The 14034-nt window shown below is 40.1% G+C and overlaps 1 protein-coding gene across 4 annotated transcripts in view; it reads left to right on the forward strand.

The window, feature by feature from the left end:
- LOC132816757 (glutamate receptor 4) overlaps positions 1-14034 on the forward strand; it is a 249369-nt gene that overhangs the window by 199716 nt on the left and 35619 nt on the right. For all 4 annotated transcript variants that reach the window (XM_060826672.1, XM_060826673.1, XM_060826674.1 and 1 more), the window contains 2 exons: positions 2597-2803; positions 11679-12052. In XM_060826672.1, the coding sequence (XP_060682655.1) occupies positions 2597-2803; positions 11679-12052 (581 nt within the window). The remainder of the gene's footprint in view (positions 1-2596; positions 2804-11678; positions 12053-14034) is intronic.

Here is a 14034-nt window from a genome sequence, read left to right on the forward strand (position 1 = left end):
GTGCCAGAAGACTGGAGGATAGCAAATGTTGTTCCCTTGTTTAAGAAGGGGAATCGGAACAACCCTGGTAATTATAGGCCAGTGAGCCTTACTTCAGTTGTGGGTAAGGTGTTGGAAAAGGTTATGGGAGATAGGATTTGTAATCATCTGGAAAGGAATAATTGGATGAGGGATTGTCAACATGGTCTTGTGAAGGGTAGGTCATGCCTCATTAACCTTATTGAGTTCTGCGAAAAGGTGACAAAGCAGGTGGATGAAGATAAAGTGGTGGATGTGATGGAAATGAACTTCAATAAGGCGTTTGATAAGGTTCACAAAATAAGGAGTTTCTGGATTGAAGTTGATTTAGCAGCTTGGATCAGAAATTGGCGAGCTGAAAGAAGACAGAGTGTGGTCGTTGATAGGAAATTTTCATCCTGGAGCTCAGTTACCAGTGGTGTGCCACAAGGATCTGTTTTGGGGCCACTGTTGTTTGTCATTTTTATAAATGATCCAGAATTGAGTGTAGAAAGATGGGTTAGTAAATTTGCAGATGACACTAAAGTAGGCAGAGTTGTGAATAGTGCTGAAGGATGTTGTGGGTTACAGAGGGACATGGATAAGGTGCAGAGCTGGGCTGAGAAGTGGCACATGGAGTTTAATGCGGGAAAGTGTGAGGTAGTTCACTTTGGAAGAAGTAACAGGAATGCAGAGTACTGGGCTAATAGTAAAATTCTTGGCAGTGTAGATGAAAAGAGCGATCTCAGTGTCCAGGTGCATAAATCCCTGAAAGCTGCCACCCAGGTTGATAAAGTTGTTAAGAAGGTATAAAGTGTGTTGGCGTTTATTGGTAAGGGGATTGAGTTTCAGAGCCACGAGGTCATACTTCAGCTGTACAAGACACTGGTAAGGCATGCAATTCTGTCCACCACATTATGGGAAGGATGTGGAAGCTTTGGAAAGGGTTCAGAGAAGATTTACTAGGGTGTTGCCTGGTATCGAAGGAAGGTCTTACATGGAAAGGCTGAGGGAACTGAAGCTGTTTTCATTGGAGAGAAGAAGGTTGAGAGGTGACTTAATCGAGTTGTATAAGATAATCAGAGGGTTAGGTAGGGTGAACAGTGAGAACCTTTTTCCTTGGATGGTGAAGGCTAACCCAAGGGGACATAGCTTTAAATTGAGGGATGATAGGTTTAGGATAGACATTAGAGGTAGTTTCTTTACTCAGAGTGGTGTGGGCGTGGAACTGCCTGCCTGCAACAGTAGTAGACTCACCAATGTTAAGGGCATTTAAACGGGCACTGGTCATACATATGGATAATAATGGTAGGTATAGGTGCGATGGGCATCAGATTAATTTTGCAGGTCGGCACAACATCGAGGGCCGAAGGGCCTGTACTGAGCTGTAACGTTCTATGTTCCATGTTCTATATGTTCTATTGCCCATTAATGACTTTATTAACTGTAGGCCTCACTTCTTTAATAAGGAGCTTTCTATTCATCCAGTACAAGCAAGAGCTGAGAATACTCAACATGGAAGTCAAAGCAGGTATCTGATGACTTCAACTCACTGCTTGCTCCACAGGACCTCCAAATTAGATGCCTCAGCTGCATGCACCCTAAATCAATGGATATTGGAATCCAACATGTATCAGCCCCTAAGAAGCCACAGGGCACTTATCTGATCCACTTACAGTACACTGCTGGATTGATCCTGTGTAAGAGGAGTAGTATGCGAGCAAATGAGTACACAGTGCAGAAGCATGCAGGGTTAATGCTGTTGGGCGTTGGGATGGGTGATGCAAGTGAACAAAGATGTTGCAGGCATTATTGGGAGTGATAGAGCATGAGCCTTGGTGGGAGGTGAGTACTGCAGTAGAGATACAGTGCACATGAGATATTAGAGAGAGAATATCTGAGAGATTGTGGCACTTAGATGGAAAAGATCATTGACATTCTTCTTACACTTCTGGGCCTTCTTCCAGATCATTCAGACTGCTTCAACCCAAGTGACAATCTTGGACTAAAGTGGCATACTCTTGTGTCATGGCCTCCCCTGCTGAAATTGAGGGTAGTTGGCATCCCAACTGTGCAATACCCTGTCTAGCAGGACCTCCAGCTCCCTGCCCACAAAATGCTATGCAAATTTGACCTTCACTGCCATCCACGTCTGAGGTAAATATCAGAAAGCATGTAGAAGCTCCAGACTAACAGTGTAGATCTAGGTGCAAAACAGCCTTTTAAAGATAACGCAGGTAATAGTCTATTTCTGGATATCGCAGCAGTGGGTGTGATGTCCTGGGTACAGTAAGTGGTAGAATTGGGCTAGAATTCGATCGGGGGGGGGAGTGCCATTGGTAGTCAATGGCATGAGTTTAGTAAGATAAGGGAAAAAATACGATTTGGTTGTGCAGAGAGAAACCCACCAGGCAACTCAACAAAACTGAAACTTAATCAAAAGAAAATGCAAGATTAGCCATTGTCATTCATTGGGAACAATGCCTATGATACAGAGTTGAATCAGGTCTTCTGCTGAGTAGTGCTTTTAGTATATCCGACTAAATGAATGCAAACTTTTGATGTGCTTCACGGACTTAATCTGTTCTTTGGTTATCAGGAAGGTCCATATGTTATGCTGAAGAAAAATCATGACACTTTGGAAGGAAATGACAAGTACGAGGGTTACTGTGTGGATTTAGCTTCAGAAATTGCGAAGCACATCGGGATCAAATATGAGCTTAAAATCGTTCCTGATGGGAAATATGGAGCAAGAGATCCAGACACTAAAATCTGGAATGGAATGGTGGGCGAACTTGTTTATGGGGTAAGCATCTATTTTATAATAGCCAGAAAGTAATGTTTCTGACCTTCTTATTTTCAATTTTTTCTGACATAAGAAGTGCAGTGGTTAATGTATTTGCATTGATTTTTTTGCTTGCACTGTTTACCAAAGTTATTAATCTAGTTATTGCAGCCTGAGAAGACTTTAAGGAATGTGGCTCCCTCAGGAATTTGGGTGCTTTCAAGAGCTGTCAATAAACATTGCTTTAAAAAGCAAGTTTAACAAGAGTATGTTGAAATGTAAGGATACAGCTTTCCTGCATATAATTCAACACTAAATATGAGCTGGCCCTTTGGGTGTTCATTTGAAGTTTGTGTTGAATGTCCTAATTACCAAAAGCTTAGGAAGATGTTATAGATATCAAAATGTGTGGAAAAAGGAAACAGGAAAGTGCAACTTCTTTCAGAAATAATATCCAAAAATCCTGTGATGAAATTAATGAAGCACCAAGGGATTCCTTTGTGCTCTTCAAAGGAAGAATGGCAGTTCCCTAAGAGAAATTGTATAATTGGCTATTTTTAACCTTTATATCATTTCTCCAGGGATTCTGCTGATCTCCCACCAGGGACACCCTGTGATTAGTCCAGCTAATAGTCAAAATAATAGAGCTAAATTGAGGATGACCAGCAATATTAATATTGCTATATGCAAGAGAGGGGCTCAAGGTTGATGTAAAACATAATTTGATCATTCTGGTTTCTTTAATAACACAGTAAGCACATCAGACAATACGAATAATAAGAGATGGAGTACGGAACTGACATTGCTTTCTGCAGCAACATGATGCTTGTTTCGATTTCTTTTTCAGTGGGTATGTTATACCCTTGGTAGATTCAGTTGAATCCTTTATTCCTCATTGGCAGATTTGTGATTATAAAGCAAAAGATAATGTGGCTTCTGGATATCCAAAACTTAATTCTAAGGAGCATTGCAATCACTGTAATCATTAAAGTCATCCAGTCTCTTTGTCTGCATGGTGCTATCTTGGTTTTCATTCCAATTTGAAACATTTAATGTTTTTTTTTCTATGTTTACCAGGAACGAGAGCTTTGAAAGCACCATAACACATATCTATTAAGATTTGAGTGAACGACCATTTTTCCTATTAAATTATTTATTTGAATTACGTGTTTAATTGAAATTTTCCTGATGGCCTGTGCTCTTAGGACAGACTTTTATACTGGCGGTAGTAGCAGATATGCCGATTGGTGGCCCTATGATAGCAGCTTTCAATTTTAAAGGATGTCACATCTTGCCCTGAGACAAGTACATAATGGAAGTGACTGCAATGGGAGGGAGCATCAATTTCAAAAGGTAATTCCAGAGATGTAATGTAGTTCAGGTGAAATATTCTGCAGTTTTCTTCGAGCACTGGCCACCTGCGCTCCCCCAATTCAAATCAAGTCAACTCCATTTAGAACAACCTGCTCTTGAGTCCAGATCCAAAGGAATCCTTACAACAAGGTTAGGTGGCTTGGTCAGGCTAAATTGCCCATAGTGTCCAGGGTTTTGCAGGCTATGTGGGTTAGCCATGGGAAATACAGGGTTAGGGTAGGAAGGTAGGTCTGGGTGGGATGCTTTTCGGATGGGCAGTGTGGACTCGATAGGCAGCATGTCTGCTCCACACTGTAGGGATTCTATGACTTTATGATGTCTTCGCTCTCTATAGCTGACATCCCTCTCAATTTTGGCATTTATCATGACTTGAATATTAAAAATGAATCTTGTCTCCCCGAATGCAGAGCCATGGATGAGTCACAGTCATTTTTACACTATTCACACAAATAAAAAAAGACTCCATTTCTAATTCTATTCACTTCTAAAAATGTGCCACAACAACCTAGATCAAACCACAGGCCATTGAAAAAGCACTTCACTGTGATATGATCAAGTTTAGTATTGACTGAAACTCCTGATGCCCCAGCATGGAAGATTTCCTCTGTGTTCTCAGAAATGCCGCAATTGAATGTACTGACAGAATACATTTATGATTTTACTACCACTAGTACACAGCAGAAAATGATCCCTGATGTAACTTCCATCAGTAGGACAAGGTCAGAGAGATGTCCAACATTTCAACAAAAGAGAGGGAGTTCCGATGATGCACCTTGGCATGCTTTTTTTCACTTTTTTCATGCTCTTATCTTTCTTACAACATTAACAACAATTACGGCTGGCTCTAAACTGTTCCCCATTCATAAAATTTGAAAGACAGAAACTTACAAAATAATAAGCACAAATTGTCCCTTTGCATATTTTTGGATACCTGTCCCAAATGTCAGGAGAATATTATGTATTAAACATGATATGTTAAACAATGTCCTTCCCTCACTCCATTTCTGAAGGAGGGTCTCAAATGCAGCAGCTGAGATGTTTGGATTGGCTCCACTGTGCACTGGAAACAGTTATTTTGCTTTCAACTTTTTCATGTGGTTTGACTGGAAATGGGCAGACCACCCACTATCCAAACTGTACAGACTTCCTAACTTCTGAAAACAGATGAAAACACCTTGGTTGTTACTTTGTGTGGCTGTCAGTATTTTGTTCTGGCAAAGATAAATCAAAGGGACTAAACAAAAATCCCAAGTAACTGTATCGACAGTTGATATCATACTTAAAACTGTTGTGGTGTTTCCTTATTTTGTTTTATTTAGCTATTTTGCTCTGTATTTTCTTTTTTAAAACTTTTTCTTTCCCTCTTGCTGATTCCATTGTTACTAGATCCCAGGAGGAGACAAACCTGAATCTGTCCTAGACCCAAGTACTTTATCCAGCAGCAGTCACTGGACAGCAATCAGATTTGAGAATCAGATCAGAGCCATGGCTGAGATCTACTAGATTTGCCAACTCTGGTGATATTTCTGGAGGATTATCATGTGACATTCTGACCATGTGACGTCTGTCCATGTGCCATTTTGTCATGTTGGTGAATTTAGATCATGAACATTAAGTCCTAACAGGGGGCAGCATGGTGGCTCAGTGGTTAGCACTGCTGCCTCACAATGCCAAGGACCCGTGTTTGATTCCTGCCTTGGGTGACTGTCTGTGTGGAGTTTGCACATTCTCCCTGTGTCTGCGTAGGTTTACTCTGGGTGCTCTGGTTTCCTCCTGCAATCCAAAGATGTGCAGGTCAGAAGAATTGGCCATGCTAGGTTGCCCTTAGTGTTAGTTAGGGGTAAATATAGGATAGGGGAATGGGTCTGGATAGGTTACTCTTCGGAGGGTCAGTGTGGACTTGTTGGCCCAAAGGGCTTGTTTCCATCTAATCTAATCAAAATTATGTATTGTAGTTCATGATCAGGTGTCAACTGATATGGGACAAGTTTCGAAGACCAGGAGGTCACCCATTATCAACTAAAGGTATCTGAAAGTGTGCAGTGATTCACAGGGAGCGAAATAACTGTGCACGATAAAACTTTAATTCTAACACTAACAACTGGTTTGTTGTTATTCATTCATGGGAATGGAGCACGGCTGGCTTAGCCAGCATTTATTCCCCATCCCTAGGTACCCAGAGGGCAGTTAAAAGTTGATCACATTGCTATGGGTCAGGAGTTGTAGGCTTGACCTGGTAAGGACAGCAGATTGTCTTCTTCAAACAGCGTTAGTGAACCAGTTGGTTTTTCCACCAATTGATAGTGGTTAGATGGTCACCATTAGATGAGCTTTTTTTTCCAGTTTTTTCTAATTGAATTAAAATTTCATCATCTGTCATGGTGGGATTCAAACCCATGTCCCGAGAACATTAGCCTGATGATGGTCTAGTGACATTGCCACAACAGCAACACCTCCTCCAGTTGGGTAATTAGTAATATTGGTAATTCTCAGATTTCCTTCATGTAATAATTCTTTTATAGGTCTTCATGTAATTGAAGACATAATGCCAAGATAATATAGCTGTAACTGATATTATAGCACACTGGTATTTATTTTGTTGTGATGGTAGAATCCCCTATGAGAAGTCAGGTTGTCCAAATTAGGCCACTTTTACTAAGCCCAATATTGATGCCACTTCTTTCAACTCTGGTTGAGATTCTGGGTTTGTGCAAAGATAATCTTCGTCAGAGTTGGTCTGTAATTGAACTTTATTTGTCAAAGCTAATCTACACTGAATCAATCCCAAAACAAAATTGCGGCATATACAGTGAACACAATTATAAAGTATTTCTCACATATCCTGTAGGAATAAATTCAGCTCAGTGCCAACTGTCATGGGCTCAGACTCAACAAAGCAGAATTTTCATTAAGTGATTGAAATTACAGGAAAGGTGGAGGCCATTCAATATTCAGAGCCTCCTTACACTGTTTTGGCTAGGTGTCCTATTACTCTTCAACCTCCTGCTCCAGTCGTTTTATATTCCTCCTTTTTAACTGTTTATCTCAATACCTTTTAAATGATGTTTCATTTTCTCCATTCCATTCCAAGCGTCCTCCATTTTCCTTTCTCCCTGGTTGTTCAGTTGAAAGGCCTCTGCTTTCTATTTCTTTCCCACTCACCTACCTTTTGCAATATTCTCTGTAAGGATCTCCAGGTTGCATTTAACCCTTTTAAATTTGATCCTTCATATTGTATCACCTGCTCTCATTTCTACAGAAAATGTTGGTTCTAATACCCATTCCCTCTCCCCACTTTCTCCCTTCCTAAAGATCCAATCCCATTACTCACACACGCTCTCATTCATTAAGCCTTATTTTCATCATTATCTCTCCCATTTATCAATGTTCTTCCAATCCCCAGTCATCTTCATTCCTTAGGCCATATGATCTAATTTTCACATTCTCTATGCACCTCTATTCCTCCTACTCCATCTCTCCCTGAAGTCCCCATCCTTGAATCCCCATTCTCAATCTCCCTTTATCCTCAGCTGCTACCACCAAATCTCTCTCACTTCTTGAGCTCTCATTTCTTGAATTGCCATTCTCTCAGGGCTGGATATTCATGGATATGGGCCTTTAAAAATGGCAAGTGAGACTTAGATTTGTAATTCCCACCCCATTTCCAACAGATCCACTTTTACCAGCAGTGGCAAGGAGGTTCACACTGGCAAGAAACATTCATAGAACATAGAACAGTATAGCTCAGGAACAGGCCCTTTAGCCCATGATTTTGTGCCAAGCATAATGCCAAATTAAATGAATCCCTTCTGCCTGCCATTGGTCCATATTCCCTCATTCCTTGTATATTCATATGTTTATCTAAAAGTCTCTTAATCGCCTTCGTTGCATCTGCTTCCACCACTACCCCAACAGCATGTTGCACATTCCTACCACTGTCTGTTTATAAAACTTGCCCCTCACATTTCCTTCGACCTTTCTCCCTTTCACCTTAAACGGACGTCCCCTAGTTTAAGACATTTCAATGCTGGGAAAAAGATTCTGACCATCATACCTGTCTATTCATCTCATAATTTTATAGACTTCTATCCAGTCTCCCCTCAGCCTCAGCCACTCCAGAGAAAACAGCGCAAGTTTTTCTAGTCTCTCTTTATAGTCCATTCCCTCTAATCCTGGCAGCGTCCTGGTAAACCTCTTCTGCACCCTCTCTAAAGTCTCCAGATCCTTCCTGTAATGTGGTGACCAGAATTGAACACAATACCCTTAGTGTGCCCTAATAAAATCTAATAAAGATGCAACATGGCATCCTCAATCTTAAAATCATTTTTTCCAAATAATAAAGGCAAGTATGCCACATACCTTCTTCACCACCCTATCTACTTATGTGGTCACTTTCAGGAAGCTATGGACTTGAAGCCCAAGATCCCTCTATACATCAGTACTAGTCATGGCCCTGCCAGTAAATATATACTTTTCCTTAACATTGGATCTGCCAAAGTGCAGCACCTCACATTTATCCAGATTAAACTCCATCTTCCATTTCTCTGCCCACATCTGCGACTGATCTGTATCCTGCTGTATTCTTTGACAATCTTCTATACTATCAACAACTCCACCAAACTTTGTATCATCTGCAAACTTACTAACCCAACCATCTACATTTTCATCCAAGGCATTTATGTATATGTAGCACAAACAGAATAGATCAAGTACAGATCCCTGTGGAACACCACTAGTCATGGATCTTCAGTCTGAAAAACACTTTCCCACCACTACCCTCTGACTTCTATGGGTAAGCCAATTCTGAATCCACACAGCCAAGTCAACATGGATCCTATGCATTGTAATCTTTTGGATGAGCCTACCATGAGGCACCTGGTCAAAAACCTTACTAAAATCCATGTAGACAACATAAACTGCTCTGCCCTCATTAATCATCTTCGTCAACACCTTGAAAAATTTGATCAGGTTAGTAAGACATGACCTGCCCTGCACAAACCTGTCCCTAATTAGGCTGTGCTTTTCTAAATGTGCCTAAATCCTATCCCTAAGAATTCCTTCCAATAGCTTCCCAACCACTGATAGAAGACTCACTGGTCTATAGTTTCCTAGATTATCTCTATTTCCTAGATTATCTCTTGAACAGAGGATCAACATTATATGCTTTCCAGTCCTCCGGGATCTCTCCAGTATCTAATGAGGATACAAAGATTTAGTCAAGGCCCCAGAAATCTCCTCTCTTGTCTCTGGGATGGATACCCTTGAGCCCTGGGGACTTACCCACCTTAATTCTCTTTCTTGATCCCAAAATGCCCGAACATATTAGCACACTCCACACAAATCCTACTATCCTCCATTTCCTCCTCCTGGGTGAATACTTATGCAAAATATCCAATTAGGATTTCACCTACGTCCTCTGCCTCCAAGCACGTTCCCTCTTTTGTCCATGTGTGGTCCCACCTTCTCCTTAGTTATCCTCTTGTTTTTAATATAGATATAGAATGCCTTGGGATTTTCTTTAACTCTTGCACTCATAATTCCTTGCTTAAGTTCTTTCTTACCTTCTTTATATTCGTCTGATTCCTCTGACTGTGCAGGGCCATTTGAATGTTGTGCTGAGTTTAAGGAGGTTAATAAATGATTAGCTGACTGATATACTGTCTGATTGGAAATTTATTTTTAATAATAGATCAAAATACTTTAAAATCTTTGAATGGGCTTCATGAATAGAGGGGGTTTTCCATTATCAAGTGTGTAGGAATAAGAGGTGCTTTTGTTAGAAATTTTCTTCACATTTTCAAATGGTTTCTAAGGACTGCCCTTACTGGGTGAGTGGGAATGGAAATGAAATGAAGGCATGGTTGGCATGGAGGTGGAATGGGGAAGTGCTTGTGTTGGCATTGAAGGAACATAAGGGTTAGGTAAGGTGTGAGGGAATGTAAAATCTGAGTGAGAGAGAGCCTAACCATTTCTAAAACAACTGGAACTCAGATCTTGACTCTGGCCTTCCTGCTGTGACCGCCTAGGATCTGCTTTCATGTTTACCTTGATTCCAAACTTCTCTGAAATGAGAACTGTATCCTTTAAAACCAAGCAGGTCAGCCAAGTTGGAAAATCTGCCCACTCACACTACCCACCTTAGTAGCAAAAGTCCAGCTGTAAGCTAGCTCCTCTCCCCTGAGCTGTCATCATTTATTTTTCTCCCCCTCCTCCTCAGCCCCCAAGTCGTCATATCAATTCCACCTCTTCGAGAGGATGGGCTGCTTCTGTGGATATTTACGATATGAAGATAACCCAGCTTGCAAGATCCATGTGTCATTATTGGAGACTCACAGGCTCCCCAGGAGGATCGGCAATCTTACATCCAGCATTAACAGGAGTCACACTGAGACCTTGGCTTGTATGAGGAGAAAGTGAGGACTGGCCTGTATGGTTTAGTTTCACATAAGTTGGTGCATGAATGCATTCAAACACTGTTAAAGCCTTTTTTCCCTTTTACATCTGCCCAGTACCATGCCATATCAATTCAGAAGCTAGACTGATGACCTAATTTTCAGCCACTTCACCCATTGCTATTGATTGAACCCTGAGGAAGTAAAAGAGAGTGCTTTCTGGTCACAATGTCTTTGCATTAAAGTAATCGATAGACCTCCTTCTGATGAAGTACAGCCTGACTTGGTTGGAATATTTTCACAACATCAGTAATGCTGTACACTTTGGACTTTTATTTGCCATGCATCTTCTATACTTTGTGCACAAGAACATTAAATTGTGTTCTTACAAATCTTACTGTTAACTTGAGATTTTTAGCAGTGAACATTTCAGCATTTTAGAGTTGGTGCTGGCAAAAATCTGATCCTAATCTCAGGGAAAGTGGACTAGGTTTAGTGAAGATGTCAATGCTCCACTGGCTCATCAGTACTGTCTTCTGTCTGCCATACAGGCCAACACAAAACCACAATCAGGTCCCAATCAGCGTCCTTGTCCAATGGAGAGTATTTGTATCAAGATATAACAAGACGCTCATATATTTCAGCATTGAGACATTTATTATCTGCTCGAGTGTACTTTCTAAAGGGACTGTTAATCTGTGTTTACGAGTTTAAGTGGGTGCAAATGAGTAACTTTCCTGTAGATACATCTCACTACTGATAAAATGCCCTCTAGAAAAATCAGGGGAAATGAAATAAATATTAGAATTTATCTGAATTACAAAACTTGCAAAATAAAAACAGCATGGCACATCTATAATTCAGAAAGCGGAGCCTCTTGGCACCTTGTTTTTTCTCGAACAAAGTATGGTATCAGAGAACTATTTAAGTTAATGAACAAACAGTAAGTCATATGGTGCACTGTCCACATTGCAACTGTTGAAATATTTAATATGCTAAGCTTAAAGCTGAATAAATTAACTACATATTTAGAGATTAGAGATTTTCTTTAAGACTTGTTTGCACTGGTATCATCTACCATGTGTATACTTTCCAATATGTATTTAAAAAGGATTTTCCCCATTTCACAGAGAGCACAGATTGGTGTGGCACCACTGACCATTACTTTAGTACGAGAAGAGGTCATTGACTTTTCCAAGCCCTTCATGAGCCTGGGCATTTCCATCATGATCAAGAAACCGCAGAAGTCCAAACCTGGCGTTTTCTCCTTTCTTGACCCATTGGCATATGAAATTTGGATGTGTATCGTCTTTGCCTACATTGGAGTCAGTGTGGTACTCTTCCTGGTCAGCAGGTTTAGCCCATATGAATGGCACACTGAAGAACCAGAAGATGGACAAGATACATCGCCAAGTGATCAACCACCCAATGAGTTTGGAATCTTTAACAGTCTTTGGTTTTCTCTGGGTGCCTTTATGCAGCAAGGATGCGATATTTCACCAAGGTTGGTCACTTATCTATTAACTCTGTGCATTTTATGGTCAAGCCTGATGCCATGGTGCATATACGTTACCTTTACCCCCTTCAACATAAGTATATTCTTTCTAAAAGTTATTTGAATGCTTCCACAAACGGTAAGGTTCCGAAAGAAATTGCTGCTTTTTTATAGATAAGTGAAATGTGTGAATGACCTCTAAATTATCATTTACACATTTCTGCACGTAACTTATATACACCATGCGTAGACCGTAAAATGCATAAAGTTATGCTGATTTTGTCCCCTTGGAGGACTACCGTGTGTTTGCTGCATACCTTATTTTACGGTCAACTGTCCAGGTGTATATAAAATCTCATTTCTTTCTGATCTGCACCCATTGCTGAAATGAAAAGAAAATGAACTGTAATGATCAAATTTTATTGTTGAATAGCTTTTTAGTACTCAAATACAGGAGCTCACTTTCAACCGTGTGTGAATACATATCCATAGTGGATCAAAAGTTTTCATTTGCATGGATTATCTGTCAACTTTTTCCATTATAAATTCCTATATCCTATACATTTATAATGGAACTGCCTATGTAAATTTATCAACTGTAATTTTATTTTCTTCTAAGTGAAAGCAGCAACTCCCATAGGAGATCTACTGAATGTATTTTTATGAAAAAGTAATTCTTTATACATCTACAAAAGTAGTATTGTGAAATGATTAACAATATATGTCTTAGTGAAAAATGTGCTGTAGTTTTGTATGTACACAGTATTCGTACTTAAGTTGTTCTTAACTATGGTTAAGCAGATGGTTGAGGTTTTAAAATAAGTAAAGAGTGAGATAATGAACTACTTTAGGGGGTATAACGGTTCCAAAGCTGTTAAGACAAAGGACAAGTAAACTGAAGAATGAATTTGTCAGTTGAATAGTGTATGAGTTGATCTGAACTGAACTATTACTTCAATTTTTCTTGATTACGTTTGGAGATTTGAGAGGAATTTCACAGACCTCTCTCAGGAGATTAAGTGGATTGATTGAAATTCATACTTGTCCAGGGATAAGTCAAAAAGGCCTTTCTCATTTTCTTCCATTTCTATGAAAAAAAATTTAATTTGGTGCAGTCAGCTGCAGGTTCTGTCAACCTGATGGGCAGTGCTGAGGAAAAAAACAGGTAGATATTTCCTGTACTGACGTTCATTGAGGCTGGCAGTAAAGGAGCTGAAAATTGGAACTAAAAGACCAACAGTCTGAACTGATTTCTGTAATACTGTAGAAAGCCTTACTAAAGCATAAAGGTTTGATTAGAAATTAACCAAAGTTTGAAATAGCAGTTAAGAGCTTGGGGAATGAAATAGAGCTGTGGAGATGTACAGAATATACAGAATGTTTCCTGATGAAGGGCTTTTGCCCGAAACGTCGATTTTCCTGCTCTTCAGATGCTGCCTGAACTGCTGTGTTTTTCTAAACTCTGATCTAAACTCTGGTTTCCAGCGTCTACAGTCCTCACTTTTGCCTAGAATATACCACCTGTCAGTTCTACAAATCCTAATCTACATAAATGTCTTAGATTTATATTTAGGGTGCTCTTGTGGTACAGTGGTAGTGTCCCTACCCTTACACTGAGAGGTCTGGCTTCAAGTCCCACCTGCTCCAGAGATATATAACATCCCTGAACAAGTTGATTAGAAAAATAGGTGAATAAAAAATTATCTCAACACACATTTACCAACTTTACCAAACCATGAAAGACAGCAGAGTCTAAAAAGGCAACTGAAGAGTTACAGAACAATACAGATAAGGCTCACAAATAAGCCAGCTTGAGCAGATGATAATTAATAGAAATGAAGTGCAAGGTCTTTGCACATTGAAGAGAAAAATATGGAACATGATTAATGGTGTTAACTCAGTCGAGGCAAAACTGAAACTCATGGAGTGGAATGATCTGCTCCTGAAGGTACTGGGTTTGGAAGTGGGGAGGGCACTTAATGAGGCACAAT

Source organism: Hemiscyllium ocellatum, chromosome 6, assembly GCF_020745735.1.
Source record: "Hemiscyllium ocellatum isolate sHemOce1 chromosome 6, sHemOce1.pat.X.cur, whole genome shotgun sequence".
In the NCBI taxonomy this organism is placed as follows: domain Eukaryota; kingdom Metazoa; phylum Chordata; class Chondrichthyes; order Orectolobiformes; family Hemiscylliidae; genus Hemiscyllium; species Hemiscyllium ocellatum.